The following is a 12286-nucleotide window of genomic DNA, read 5'->3' on the forward strand; positions in this document are numbered from 1 at the left end:
AAAAAAAAAAAGAAACAGAAGGGGAAAGTGGATAACGTTAAACCCTCAATTCGGTCCGATGTCGGAAGAGGAACAACAAAACCCTAATCCGATGATCTTCTACATAGCTCTCGATCTACAGGAAGAAATCATCCTTCGATTGCCGTTGAAATCCATCCGCAAATTCAGAACCTCCGTCTCAAAAGAATGGAGATCAATCATAGAATCGAAGAGTTTCGCAGAGAGACGTTCGCGTATGAGTCTTCTTCAACAGAGCCGCCTCCAAATCCTTGCTGCTGGAGGAGAAGTAGAACGGAGGATCGAGTCGCGATTCCAAGGTGACGAAGAGGTCGATGTTGTCTACCTACACTGCGACGACGTCACACGACCTTCGCTGACATGTGACGGTTTGGTTTGCATCCCCGTACCGGGTTGGGTCAATGTTCTAAACCCTTCCACCGGAGATATTATTAGATTCCCTTCCGGTCCAGATCCAGTGACCCGCCGCTATTCAGACCTACGAAATCAAATGATGGACCTTTGTGGTAAGTAACCAGGAACTCCCTCTCTCTCTCTCTCTCTCTCTATATACAATTTATTTGACTTTTGATTGGTTTAGAAGAAATTGAAAATCGTAGGCAAGTGTTGCATTTTTTTCCCTGCGTTTTGGGCGATGGGATTTGGTAGGGACAAAGTAAATGGGAGCTTTAAAGTTGTGAGGATGTTCTTTGATCCTCACCATTACTGTGAAGTTCTTGATATCAATATTGGTGAATGGCGGAGATCAGTACGTGCCCCTCCTTATGTGGTTGATCCCAGAAGGAAGTCGGCTTGTGTGAATGGCTCAATCTATTGGTTAGGTGAAGATCTTTTGAAACTACTAGCTTTGGATCTTCACACACTAGAGTTTCGTGATGTTCCTTCACCACGGTATTCCACTCCATTCACATTCGCGGAGCAGCTAGTGAACCTTGATGGCCGTCTAGCTGTAGCCACAACTGCCACTTCGCCCTGGAGACTAGAGATATTGACCATGGATGCTCAAAAAGAAGATGGATGGGCCTTGACTTACTCCATACATTTATACTCGTGTTTAAATCTTTACACTTTTACTGCGGATGTGCATTTCAGGCCGGTGGCGGTTTCCAAGCAAGGGAATCTGTTCTTCCATGACAATGAAAAGAGATTGTTGAAATTCTATCCAAGCACTAACCTCATTCGCTGCATCTCTAAACACACTTTGGTCATATCTCCTTTCATTGAGAATTGGCTCCCACTTCTGCCTCCCAAAACAACAACATCGCGGATATCAATCGGACCAAAGTTCCCACTTATACTGCTCGCTGCACATGTGTCTTTTCTAGTTTTCCGCTATTATTTTGTCTCCTCTAGGTCTTGAGTTTAGTATTTTTTGAAATGCTCTGTTTCTCGCTTACCCACAACTCCTATTAGATACTATTGTTTTGGGATTTTTCCATGTTAAAAGAAGTTTCTCTTAAGAAAAGAGTTTGCCATGAGTTAAAATTTACAAATCATAAACCGGACTGATTTCAATCCAAGAGAGCATAACCATTAGGATCATGGACTATTATTCTACAACTACTTGTTGTACGTTCTATGTTCTGAGGAATTTTTTTGCAGACCTGAGCATGAGACTCGGCTTCTCTTTGAAACTTCTTTACCATTTCGTCAAGCTCTTGTTTCCTAGTCTCCACATTCTTTTCTGCCACTGGCTCCTTAAGTCCAAGGTAGAGTAAAGCAGCGAACGCCAGCGCAAGGCCTGAGGAGACGAGAACAGCTGCGAAAGTAAAAAAGGCATGTGGAGAATCTTGAGCTCCTGGTATCCCATCTACGTTGATTCCAAATAGACCGGTCACTATTGAAAGCAAAAGACCCACTCCTCCAAAGATTCCTAGGTTGTGTGTAACCGTGAGGCTCCGGTCCTAATCAAGCCAAATCAAACAAATTTAAGATGACTTGGAGAGTTTCTTCTACTTACGTCATCATCATCTCCAAAAATGATAATCTCACCTGCAACCATGATCGAACCGTGTTTTGCATGACGTCCTGGATAGTGAATAACCGACCACGAACGGCTTCTTGTTCATTGATCATACCGCGGGTGCTCTTCTTTATTCCTTCTAGCAAGTCTTTTGTTCTGTTTCCTTTTAGTTGCTGAAGAAGCTCGAACACAATCTCTTCTCTAGCATGGAGAGACCATTTCACCCGTATAACCTGATAAATGATGAACAAGAAAATATTGTCGTGATTATAAAGTCACTTGTATGAAGAAATATATAACACAATTCCAGATTAGCTAGCTGATCTCATCTTGTAGTCAAACAAGAAAGCCTTACCTGGGTCGAGAGCTTTCTGATCTCTTGATTCAAGATTGTAGTGAATAGATTTAGATCCTCGTGCAGTCTCCTGATATCAACAAAAACAATTTATTCTGTTTCAGTAGACATCTCAAGGAGCGCCTAAGAAAGAAAATACCAAAGTAAGAGAAGGCTCAGTTGAAGTTACTTGTTCATGAACATCAACTCAACTTCATCAGCTGCACCAAATATATACTTCCGGAATAGCCTACATTAAGGATACCGATTGGTTTAAATCCAGAGAATGAAAAAGAATCAAAAGGTTCTTATATCTTAACTAAACATAGAACTAATCTACAACTGTAATCTAGAACGGGACAGTTGAATCCCATCTTGCAAACTCTAAGAATAATATAAGACACATTAGTTCTATCAAAGCAATACAAAGGCTTGGCACGTTCATTGCTTATACCGTACAGACCAGGTGAAATGTGTATCCTCCATTGCTAAAAGCTTGCATAATGAACACTACTTAACTTCCCCAACATACAATCTTTTAGAACTTGATCTAGATCACGGGAAGACAAATACCTATCATCCCAGCGTGCAAGGCGACATGCAAGATGTGCTATTAGTTCATGAATGGTTCTCGGAATGCAGGCTCCACCAGCAATAAGCATTTCCTGTTAAGACAAAGAAAGGCATAGAAAAACCTGTTTTGACTAATTGACAAACGAATGAAGGAAAACAATGATTCAGATGAGAAGAACAAACCTGGATTTCTGTAATACCTAACACACTAATGTTCAAGGCAGAACCTTTAACGTGCAAAGCAGTAACCAGAAAATTCTGTGCTTGCCATGACCTTAAAACAATAGGTATGTCATCTTCTTCAATAAAAGGATCACCAGCAGATTGTCCCAAAAGCTCAAACAGAATCCCACCAGCAACTCTAACAGGAACCTATCCACCACCAACATATAACAACAACAACAACAAGTTTGATCTATTACAGCTCTGTAGTAAAACCAAAGCACAATCCTCACATTACAAAGAAGCAAACATACTTAGAAAGAAACTTTTTACCTCATATAAAATATGTTTCATTCGGTCACTAATAAGCTTGGTTTCGTCACGCAGAGCAAGACTTACAGCAGGATGTAACCAATGCGCATTACGCAACCAGGAGGCAATACCTGGATGGGTAGGATCAACATGGCACCACCAAGTTGGACCATCAAGTGGTCTTTCCCAGTAAGGAGCAGCAAGCTCAGCAACTGTGGCTTTATCCTCATCAAAGTTTTGAAATTTCCAATCATTATCAACTTGCACAGTCTTAACAAGCTCAGAGATCCTATCCCATCCAATTCCTCGCCAGTAACTCCTCGAAGACCCTTCTTCACCAGAACCAAAATGGTCTGATTCACAATTCTGTTTATTCCTATCATAACAAAACTGTATATAGGTTAAAAAAAAAACTCTACAAGCAGAAAAAAAGAGACTATAGTAAAAAATCATCATCAATCATACATTGTGAGAGAGGGATGTCCAAGAACAGCATTTGTGCTGTTGATTTTACGATGATGACCTTGACAAAACTCGAAAGCACAGATAAGGCCATTGGTCCAGAGGTTATGATAACCTGAATTGTTCCCGTTGTTGTTGTTGTGATTCGCATTCATAATTCAAAATTCAATTTCACTCTCAATCACAGATTTTTTTTTTTTTTTTTTTTTTTTTTTTTTTTTTTTTTTTTTTTTTTTTTTTTTTTTTTTTTTTTTTTTTTTTTTTTTTTTTTTTTTTTTTTTTTTTTTTTTTTTTTTTTTTTTTTTTTTTTTTTTTTTTTTTTTTTTTTTTTTTTTTTTTTTTTTTTTTTTTTTTTTTTTTTTTTTTTTTTTTTTTTTTTTTTTTTTTTTTTTTTTTTTTTTTTTTTTTTTTTTTTTTTTTTTTTTTTTTTTTTTTTTTTTTTTTTTTTTTTTTTTTTTTTTTTTTTTTTTTTTTTTTTTTTTTAATTTGATTCATATATCCAGTCTCTCTCTCTCTCTCGTTTCCTGAATCAAAAACTAACTGCAGAAATCTCGAAACTGTAAGGTTGCAAATTAAACGAAATTCAAACGCAACCTTAAAGCTTTAAGGAATCAAACGCAACCTTAAAGCTTTAAGGAATCAAACGCAACAATATATTCCTAAGAAATTATGGCTCTCTAAGTTTCGGCACCGATTCGAAGAAAGAGAGAGAGAGATAGGCATTAGGCAATGTGGCGCACGCTCGAGTCAAGAGGACTAAAGATTACTAGAAAGGCATAGATAGGTCAACAACAAAAAAACACACGTGTACATCAACAACAATTGGGCCTTACTGGACCTTAAGGACCCAAAAAAGCCCAATACTCTTTCAACGAATCAATTAATTTTCACAATCATCTTCGTCTTCTTCTTCAATCATTCAATTTTTGGTTGAGCACCACTACTCTGCTCTCTTCTCTGTCTCTGCAACTCAATTTCATCCAATCCAACTCTCCAGGTACAAAAAAAAAACTCAACTTTTCTTCTGATTGTTGTTGTTGTTGTTGTTCTTGTGTTGATCCTTTTATGATTGATTTCATCAGAGATAACGAACGTTGGTGATATTTAGATCGAGCTTTTTTCTGATCCTGACCTTATTTTCTCCGATCTGTTTGACACTTAGGTTGATCTAGTCCTATCTTTGTTTAGATCCAACATTCGTATCGTTTCTTCTCTCATGATTCACTTAGTACAGAAATGCCATTGTATGTTGTTTGGTTTAAGCTTATACAAAGATCAGATCTTTATTGTGATGCGAGTTCTCTTACAGTGTTTTGTGAGATCAAAGATCAGCATTGTATTCTATCATCATCATCATCATTTTACAACTTACTGGTTACTGTTTGTATGACTTTTTACAATACAGCCATTTGTATGCTTTCCCTGTGTTGCTTGATTGACTTTTGAAAATGATGACCTGTTTGTTTCTGCTTAGGTAGGTATGTCTACTTCTGAGGATAAACCGGAGATCCTAACTAGAGGTCCTGATGAGGGTGACGTGAAAATCGTAGATAGAAGTCAGAAAGATAAGGACGAGGAAAACGAAGAAGGGAAAGGTGGATTCTTTGATAAGGTGAAAGGTTTCATTCATGACATTGGTGAGAAAATCGAGGAAACCATTGGGTTTGGGAAGCCTACTGCTGATGTCTCTGCTATTCATATCCCTAAGATCAATCTCGAGAGAGCTGATATTGTTGTTGATGTCCTTGTTAAAAACCCCAATCCAGTTCCTATCCCTTTGATTGATGTCAACTACCTTGTCGAGAGTGATGGGAGGAAACTTGTTTCAGGATTGATTCCTGATGCTGGAACACTCAAGGCTCATGGTGAAGAAACTGTCAAGATACCATTGACTTTGATCTATGCTGACATCAAGAACACTTACAATGATATCAACCCTGGGATGATCATACCTTACAGGATCAAGGTTGATTTGATTGTTGACGTGCCTGTTTTGGGAAGGCTGACATTGCCTCTGGAGAAAACTGGAGAGATTCCGATTCCTAAGAAACCTGATGTTGATATCGAGAAGATTAAGTTCCAGAAGTTCTCTTTGGAAGAAACTGTGGCGATCCTCCACGTGAGGCTTCAGAACATGAATGATTTTGACTTGGGGCTCAATGACTTGGACTGTGAAGTTTGGTTGTGTGATGTAAGCATTGGGAAAGCTGAGATATCTGACTCGATCAAGCTTGACAAAAACGGAAGCGGGTTGATTAATGTGCCAATGACATTCCGACCAAAGGACTTTGGTTCTGCTCTTTGGGACATGATCCGTGGGAAAGGAACTGGGTACACTATCAAAGGTAATGTCGATGTTGATACACCATTTGGAGCGATGAAGCTTCCTATTATCAAGGAAGGTGGCTCTACCCGTCTGAAGAAGGAAGAAGATGATGATGACGACGATGAGGTTATTATATGCTCTTCTTCTCTTTTGCTTATATAGAAGCTTGAACACTATCTATGATCGTTTCTACTAACAAATATAATTTCATAATTCTTACAGGAGTAAGGAAAAGAGAGCTGAAGAGACATAATGGTTGTTAAGTATTGAATCTTGGATCTTGAAAACTATATATAAATTATATGAAAGACTTATATTGGTGTGTGCTTTTTAATAACTGGTTTGGATCAGACTTTTGAATAGAGAGCTGTCTTTGGGTTTTTTATTGAACTTTCTATATCATTGTGGTCTGGTTCCCTTGCTTGTGTTTTGTTTCAGTCTGGGACCATATCCGATCAGAAACCATTATAAAAGACCAAATTTGTGTTTACAACAAAATTGAGTTAATGTACTTATGTATTGTGGTGTAATCTTAAGCAGAGAATTAAGCTTTCGAAACTGATCCTAGGATTTTAAATTTGGAAACCCACTTGCAAGTGAGTGATGATGATGACTCTCATTTTTGTTTTGTTGTTCTCCAACTATCAATCAGTATTCAGTAGTTTTTATGTAGAAATGGTACCAAAAAGGAATTAAACATTATTATGAATCTCTCTGTTAAAGAAGACAATTATCATGAATCAAATACATAATCATCTGTTGAGAAGTAGGCTGCCAGAAACCCTTCTTTTTTTTGCAAAATAATTTGTTAACTATTAATCACAATTTTGGTGACAACTTAACCATCTCCTACTCTCCACAATCATTCTTTTGGTGTCTCTACCATATTATAATTCACCAAAATCTCCTTACTTATACCCACAAACTCCTCACAAAGATCTCTGAATCTTTCAGCTGAAAATATAACAATCATAACAATGGCTGGAGGCACAGCTCTGACTCCAACCTCTGTAGGATCCAAGTCAGTTCCAATGAGGAACCATGAAGCAACGGAGAGAGGCAATACCAATAACAGCAACCTGAAAGCATTGCCCAAAGCGGTGCAACCGGTTTCATCCATCGAAGGAGAGATGGCTAAGAGGCCACGTGGCAGACCCGCTGGCTCCAAGAACAAACCCAAACCACCTATCATTGTGACTCACGACAGTCCAAATTCCCTCAGAGCTAATGCCGTCGAGATCAGCTCAGGTTGTGACATCTGTGAGACTTTATCGGATTTCGCAAGAAGGAAACAGAGAGGTCTCACCATACTCAGTGCCAATGGTTGTGTCACCAATGTGACATTAAGGCAACCAGCTTCATCAGGAGCAATTGTGACATTACACGGACGTTACGAAATCCTCTCATTGCTTGGATCAATCTTGCCTCCACCAGCACCACTTGGAATAACAGGTCTGACCATTTACTTAGCCGGACCTCAAGGACAGGTTGTTGGTGGAGGAGTGGTTGGTGGGCTAATCGCGTCTGGTCCTGTTGTTATCATGGCTGCATCTTTCATGAATGCTGTTTTTGATCGTCTTCCTATGGACGATGATGAAGCTGCTTCTATGCAAAACCAGCAGTACTACCAGAATGGAAGATCCCGTCCTTTAGATGACATTCATGGACTGCCTCAAAATCTGCTCACTAATGGAAACTCCGGTTCTGATATTTACTCTTGGGGGCCTGCACAGCGTGCTATGTCGAAACCTTGATACAGCTCTCTAATCTCCACGTTTCATCATAATATCAAAGTGCCTTAGTCTTATTATCTACTTTACCTTGGAATCAAAGATCGATGTTTCTGTAGGTGGAGAGAACCATAAGTTTGGTTAAAACTGAAGCTTTATCTTCCTCTGTAGTTTGTACCTGCAACATTAAAAAGAAGAAACTGAAAAAAAAAACACAAGTAATTGTTTAAGAATCTTAAGCAGAATCCTCTAATTTAATGCGCAAACATTACAATATTTTTATCCTTGACCCAAATCCAGTAATAACTAGACATAGCAATTGCAGTTGTACCGTTCCAGCAATTATTTAGGAAACTAAGCTTGCAACCAACTTCTTATTTTACTCCACGCTCATCCCAGTTTCAACATGTTATCTAATCTCTAAATCTCTAGAGAATTTGTGAGGCTTTTGCTAACAAGATTCAAACTCTTGGGGTTTCAAATATCTTGGGAGTTACGAAATAAATGCGGTTTCTCATGTTTCATGAGTAATGCAAAAAACATTAGCACGTCTATTTCCTTGAACATCATAGCCTATTTTCCTATTTCCAATATATATACTTCTGTAGGTAGAATAACATATTTGGTGAACCTGAAGCTTGTCTTCCATGTACTTATATCTAGCCAGTAAAGAGGAAAATATGTGAATTTTTTCTCCTTCCACCTCACGGAAAACTTAGTACATAAACCATAATCGCATTGAAAACCCGAATGATAAACTCAAGATTGTGCATATCCAAATCAACATTCTCTACCAAGTTCTGGATTGTTCTGGATTTGGAACAATAACTTGTGCATATCCAAATCAACATTCTCTACCAGGTTTTCTATTGAATGATTCACTTTTGGACATTTCCCTGTATTGATCACACACAACATAGACACTATACATGGTCAGTGTGAACTGCAAAACATGACATGGCTTTAATAAGAAATAAAGACACAGAACCATTCTTGCCATAAATTTCCATTGTTAGTGCAACACATGCATAGGCCTTACTACGTCTACAACCAATAATATAAACACATGCAAATGTACAAGATTGACAACGACCAGCAACATCATCAAAATATTTTCATTACCAGTTTCTCCATTAACTTATTACACCAAAAAGCAAGAATTTCGCAGCAAATGAAGACAAGATGTTAATAACCCTCTTAGCGCTTAATTCAGTAGCAAAAACAGCAGATGCGACTAGTAGAGTTGCTGCACAGCAGAACACAAGCATCATACCAACATACTCACTCTGGTGCGTGGACAATCCATATGCCTACTTTACAAGAGTGATTTGAACCTAAAATGGGCTAGTGAAAATGGTGCTAATTGCTTACCTAGGAAGCTTCTTATGGGTTCGTGTATTCACATACGTGGCTTATATTGCTGCTCAGATAGCATGACCTGTAAGATTATCAGGTGTGGTTTTAAGAGAGCGTATATTTTGTATATGAACTATGTATAATTAACAATATAAGAAATCGGTATATTACCTAATCTTTGGCTACATCCCCAGAAGACCAGAACAATGAAATTGCTTATTTCTCTGTTAGATAAGTGTAACCGATCCTAGTTGTAGCATCAAACAATTCAGCGAACTGAGCAGTAGCAAACCTGATTTTATCGCAGAGACATCCCAGTTTAAAATACCGAGTAAGCTGTAAATCTCTGTAGATTTAGGATGTCTTTTCCCACAAGATACAAACTCATGAACTTCAAAATCCACTTCAATCGAACTGCAGCCAACTTCCTTCTCCATTTGTCTTTCCTTCATCAAAAGCCTCTGCTCAACTGCCTCTTCGAACAAGCCATAAGAAGCATAAGCGTTCGACATGAGCACATAGCCACAAGTTTCACCTGGATCCAGCTTCTTCAAAGATTTTGCTGCGCGTTTAGCCATCTCAACATTACCGTTTTTCCTGCAAGCTGCAAGCAAAGAACTCCATATAATAGCATCTTCTTCCACCGGCATCTTCTTTATCAATGATTCTGCTTCATCAAGGTACCCCGCTCCACCCAGCACATTAACCATGCAAGTGTAGTGTTTTATTGATGGCTCAATCATATACTTTTCTCTCATTAATCTGAAAAATTCCCCAGCTTTATGCACTTCCCCAGAGTAAGCACAAGCTGTTAAAACACCAATGAAACTGACTGAATCTGGTTCCAAGCCAAAACGCTCTAACTCCAAGAACAAATCCATAGCCCTGTCCTCGCATCCATTATTAGCTAGACCAAGAATCATCGAATTCCAACACGATAATTGCTTCTTCTTACGAGCACACTCAAACACCTTTAGACCTTCCTCAATACACCCGCACTTGCAGTACATATCAATGAGTGCTGTTATAACTATACCATTCAATTCAAATCTATTCCTAACTATATACTCATGTATCCACCTCCCTTGCTCGTTTGCTCCAAGGTATGCACAAGCATTCAACAGACTCACCATCGTAAACCCATCAGGTTTCACATCTCTCTCCTGCATCTCTAGAAACATCTCCAACGCATCCTTAAATTTACCATTCCTCACAAACCCACTAATCATAGAGTTCCAAGAAACTTCATTCCTCTGCGGCATTTCATCAAACAGTTTCTGTGCATGATCAATCAATCCACATTTAGCAAAGCCCATCATCATCGAATTCCAAGAAACAACATCAAAACCAGTCATCCCCTCAAAGACTCTCCAAGCTTCAACAACATACCCACAAGTCACGTACATTTGCAACATCGTGTTCCGTATAAATGAGTCGTCTTCGAGTCCCTCTTTAATAACCCTCCCGTGCAACTGCCTCCCATCACGAGCTTTCCCAATTAAACCATAAGCTTTGAACACCGAAGGATAAGTCAATCTCTGCGGCTTCACATACGGAGAAGAACACAACATATCGATGAATACCCAAATCGCCATCTCTGGAAACGAGCTCCGTGAGAAACCACGGATTATAGTGTTCCACACAAATGGGTTCTTGTGATTGATCCTTGTGAATACCAAATAAGCGTAATTCATATCTGACGGAGACGCGCAGCAGAAGGCGAGGACACGGCTCGCGGCAACAGTATCTGAGATTAAACCGGTTTTGATGAGATTGGCGTGAACTTGCTTTAGTTCTCTCATCGTACTGCATTGTGTGTCTATCAATCGGAGATAAGAAGACGGTGACGGAATCGCCGGTACTGTCACACCGGAGTTGCATAACATCGTCGGAGACATGTTTAAAGGTGAGACATTTATGGGAAAAAACAAAAACTTATCCTTTTGCGGGAGATTTACACACGTGTGGGAATATTGAACAACAGAACCACACGTGTTTGGGTTTTTGTATTTTCTGAACTTTTAAACGATTCAATCAACAAGAAGAGAGTACACAATGTCTCTAGTTATTTCAGCAAAAGTGATATGATTATTTCATAAATTGATCATCTAGGATAGGAGCACATCTCTTAAAGAGTACAAATTCAAGGCAAAACCACCAAAACGAGCAAAAGAACCACGCTTTATCTCTGTTGCTTCATATCTGCAGAGCATCAGCAATGGATCCTGCGAGGCTCAAGACTTCGAAAGGAGCTTTGTTTCTTATGGCCTTAACCGTCTGTGGACATGAATCTGTGATCCAGAAGTAAGCAAACGCTTCTTCCAATCCTAATTCGAAGAAACAATAATGAAGACTTCAGTTTTAAAGATACAACAAAAATGTAAAGAACAATGAACAAAGTCAGTTACTCTTACACAGATATACTTACCATTGTTCTTGTGGGTGAAACGCTCCCACGAGCTCTTTGGGAAGACACCGTGAGTTACATACGCACTCACCTTCGCGGCTCCATGAGCTGCCAATACTTTCTGTGTGACAAAAAAAAGTGAAACAGTTAACACGAGTGACATAGTCATTCTCTCAACATATCTCATACAAGCATACAACATCATCTGCAGAATTAAGAAACAACAAGGATTTTCGATAAAAACTAGTCTGAACTTGGAATTTTAACACAATTTAGCATGAAAGACTTAATTTAGTTTGACATAAACCTCCTTAGTTTTAAGTTTTAACTCAACACTTGAGATTAAGAAGTCATTGAAGATTGCTATAGGTAGATGCAAAATGCAGGGAGATTGTTCATGAGGGATCCAATACCTGGCATTCGATAAGTGTACCCCCAGACTGCACAAGATCATCAACGATAACAACGTGACAACCAGAGGGGTTACCTTCCTTCAGCCTGACTATTCTCTTATCGCCTTCACGAACCTTTGTGCACACAACCTATTATGATTCAACATTGAGATCCATTAGATATCGTGAATGTCACAAAGATGTTCAAATGAAGATTAATGAAACATCAGTTTAGATAGCTACACACCGTT

At 38.8% G+C, this 12286-nt stretch overlaps 6 protein-coding genes across 9 annotated transcripts in view; 3 read left to right on the plus strand and 3 right to left on the minus strand.

The window, feature by feature from the left end:
* On the plus strand, nt 7–1393 carry LOC104785065 (F-box/LRR-repeat protein At2g43260-like). The gene is made up of 2 exons (XM_010510190.2): nt 7–524; nt 618–1393. The coding sequence occupies exons 1-2, from the start codon at nt 59–61 to the stop codon at nt 1376–1378; spliced, it is 1227 nt and encodes a 408-aa protein (XP_010508492.1). The 5' UTR covers nt 7–58; the 3' UTR covers nt 1379–1393.
* Nucleotides 1457–4041, minus strand: LOC104785064. Its single transcript, XM_010510189.2, has 8 exons — nt 3828–4041; nt 3384–3738; nt 3072–3260; nt 2889–2980; nt 2506–2565; nt 2337–2406; nt 2011–2214; nt 1457–1922 (listed from the first exon to the last, which is right to left on the minus strand). The coding sequence occupies exons 1-8, from the start codon at nt 3977–3979 to the stop codon at nt 1530–1532; spliced, it is 1515 nt and encodes a 504-aa protein (XP_010508491.1). The 5' UTR covers nt 3980–4041; the 3' UTR covers nt 1457–1529.
* LOC104785066 lies at nt 4672–6663 on the plus strand. 2 transcript variants are annotated; one of them, XM_010510191.2, is made up of 3 exons: nt 4672–4821; nt 5299–6276; nt 6373–6663. In XM_010510191.2, the coding sequence occupies exons 2-3, from the start codon at nt 5305–5307 to the stop codon at nt 6376–6378; spliced, it is 978 nt and encodes a 325-aa protein (XP_010508493.1). In that variant the 5' UTR covers nt 4672–4821; nt 5299–5304; the 3' UTR covers nt 6379–6663. The 2 variants fall into 2 exon arrangements, with proteins under 2 accessions (XP_010508493.1, XP_010508495.1); XM_010510193.2 differs by having other exon boundaries at nt 4721–4821; nt 5303–6276.
* Nucleotides 6755–7929, plus strand: LOC104785068 (AT-hook motif nuclear-localized protein 16). Its single transcript, XM_010510201.2, has one exon. It carries the CDS (start codon nt 7128–7130, stop codon nt 7902–7904), a length of 777 nt encoding a protein of 258 aa, XP_010508503.1. The 5' UTR covers nt 6755–7127; the 3' UTR covers nt 7905–7929.
* LOC104785067 (pentatricopeptide repeat-containing protein At2g42920, chloroplastic-like) lies at nt 8755–11189 on the minus strand. Of its 3 annotated transcripts, none has more exons than XR_002037913.1 (3): nt 9408–11189; nt 9252–9318; nt 8755–8776 (listed from the first exon to the last, which is right to left on the minus strand). XR_002037913.1 is itself a non-coding variant. In XM_010510200.2 (3 exons), exons 1-2 carry the CDS (start codon nt 11132–11134, stop codon nt 9408–9410), a joined length of 1617 nt encoding a protein of 538 aa, XP_010508502.1. In that variant the 5' UTR covers nt 11135–11189; the 3' UTR covers nt 9228–9318. The 3 variants fall into 3 exon arrangements, 1 of the variants encoding a protein (XP_010508502.1); XM_010510200.2 differs by lacking the exon at nt 8755–8776 and having other exon boundaries at nt 9228–9318; nt 9408–9418; nt 9529–11189; XR_002037912.1 differs by lacking the exon at nt 8755–8776 and having other exon boundaries at nt 9228–9318.
* The window catches only part of LOC104785070 (ribose-phosphate pyrophosphokinase 4), a 3472-nt gene continuing 2464 nt past the window's right edge, over nt 11279–12286 (minus strand). The window contains exon 7 of the mRNA XM_010510202.2: nt 11279–11563. Within this exon, the coding sequence (XP_010508504.1) occupies nt 11433–11563 (131 nt within the window). The 3' untranslated portion in view covers nt 11279–11432. The remainder of the gene's footprint in view (nt 11564–12286) is intronic.

The sequence above is a fragment of the Camelina sativa genome, chromosome 5, assembly GCF_000633955.1.
Source record: "Camelina sativa cultivar DH55 chromosome 5, Cs, whole genome shotgun sequence".
NCBI lineage: Eukaryota > Viridiplantae > Streptophyta > Magnoliopsida > Brassicales > Brassicaceae > Camelina > Camelina sativa.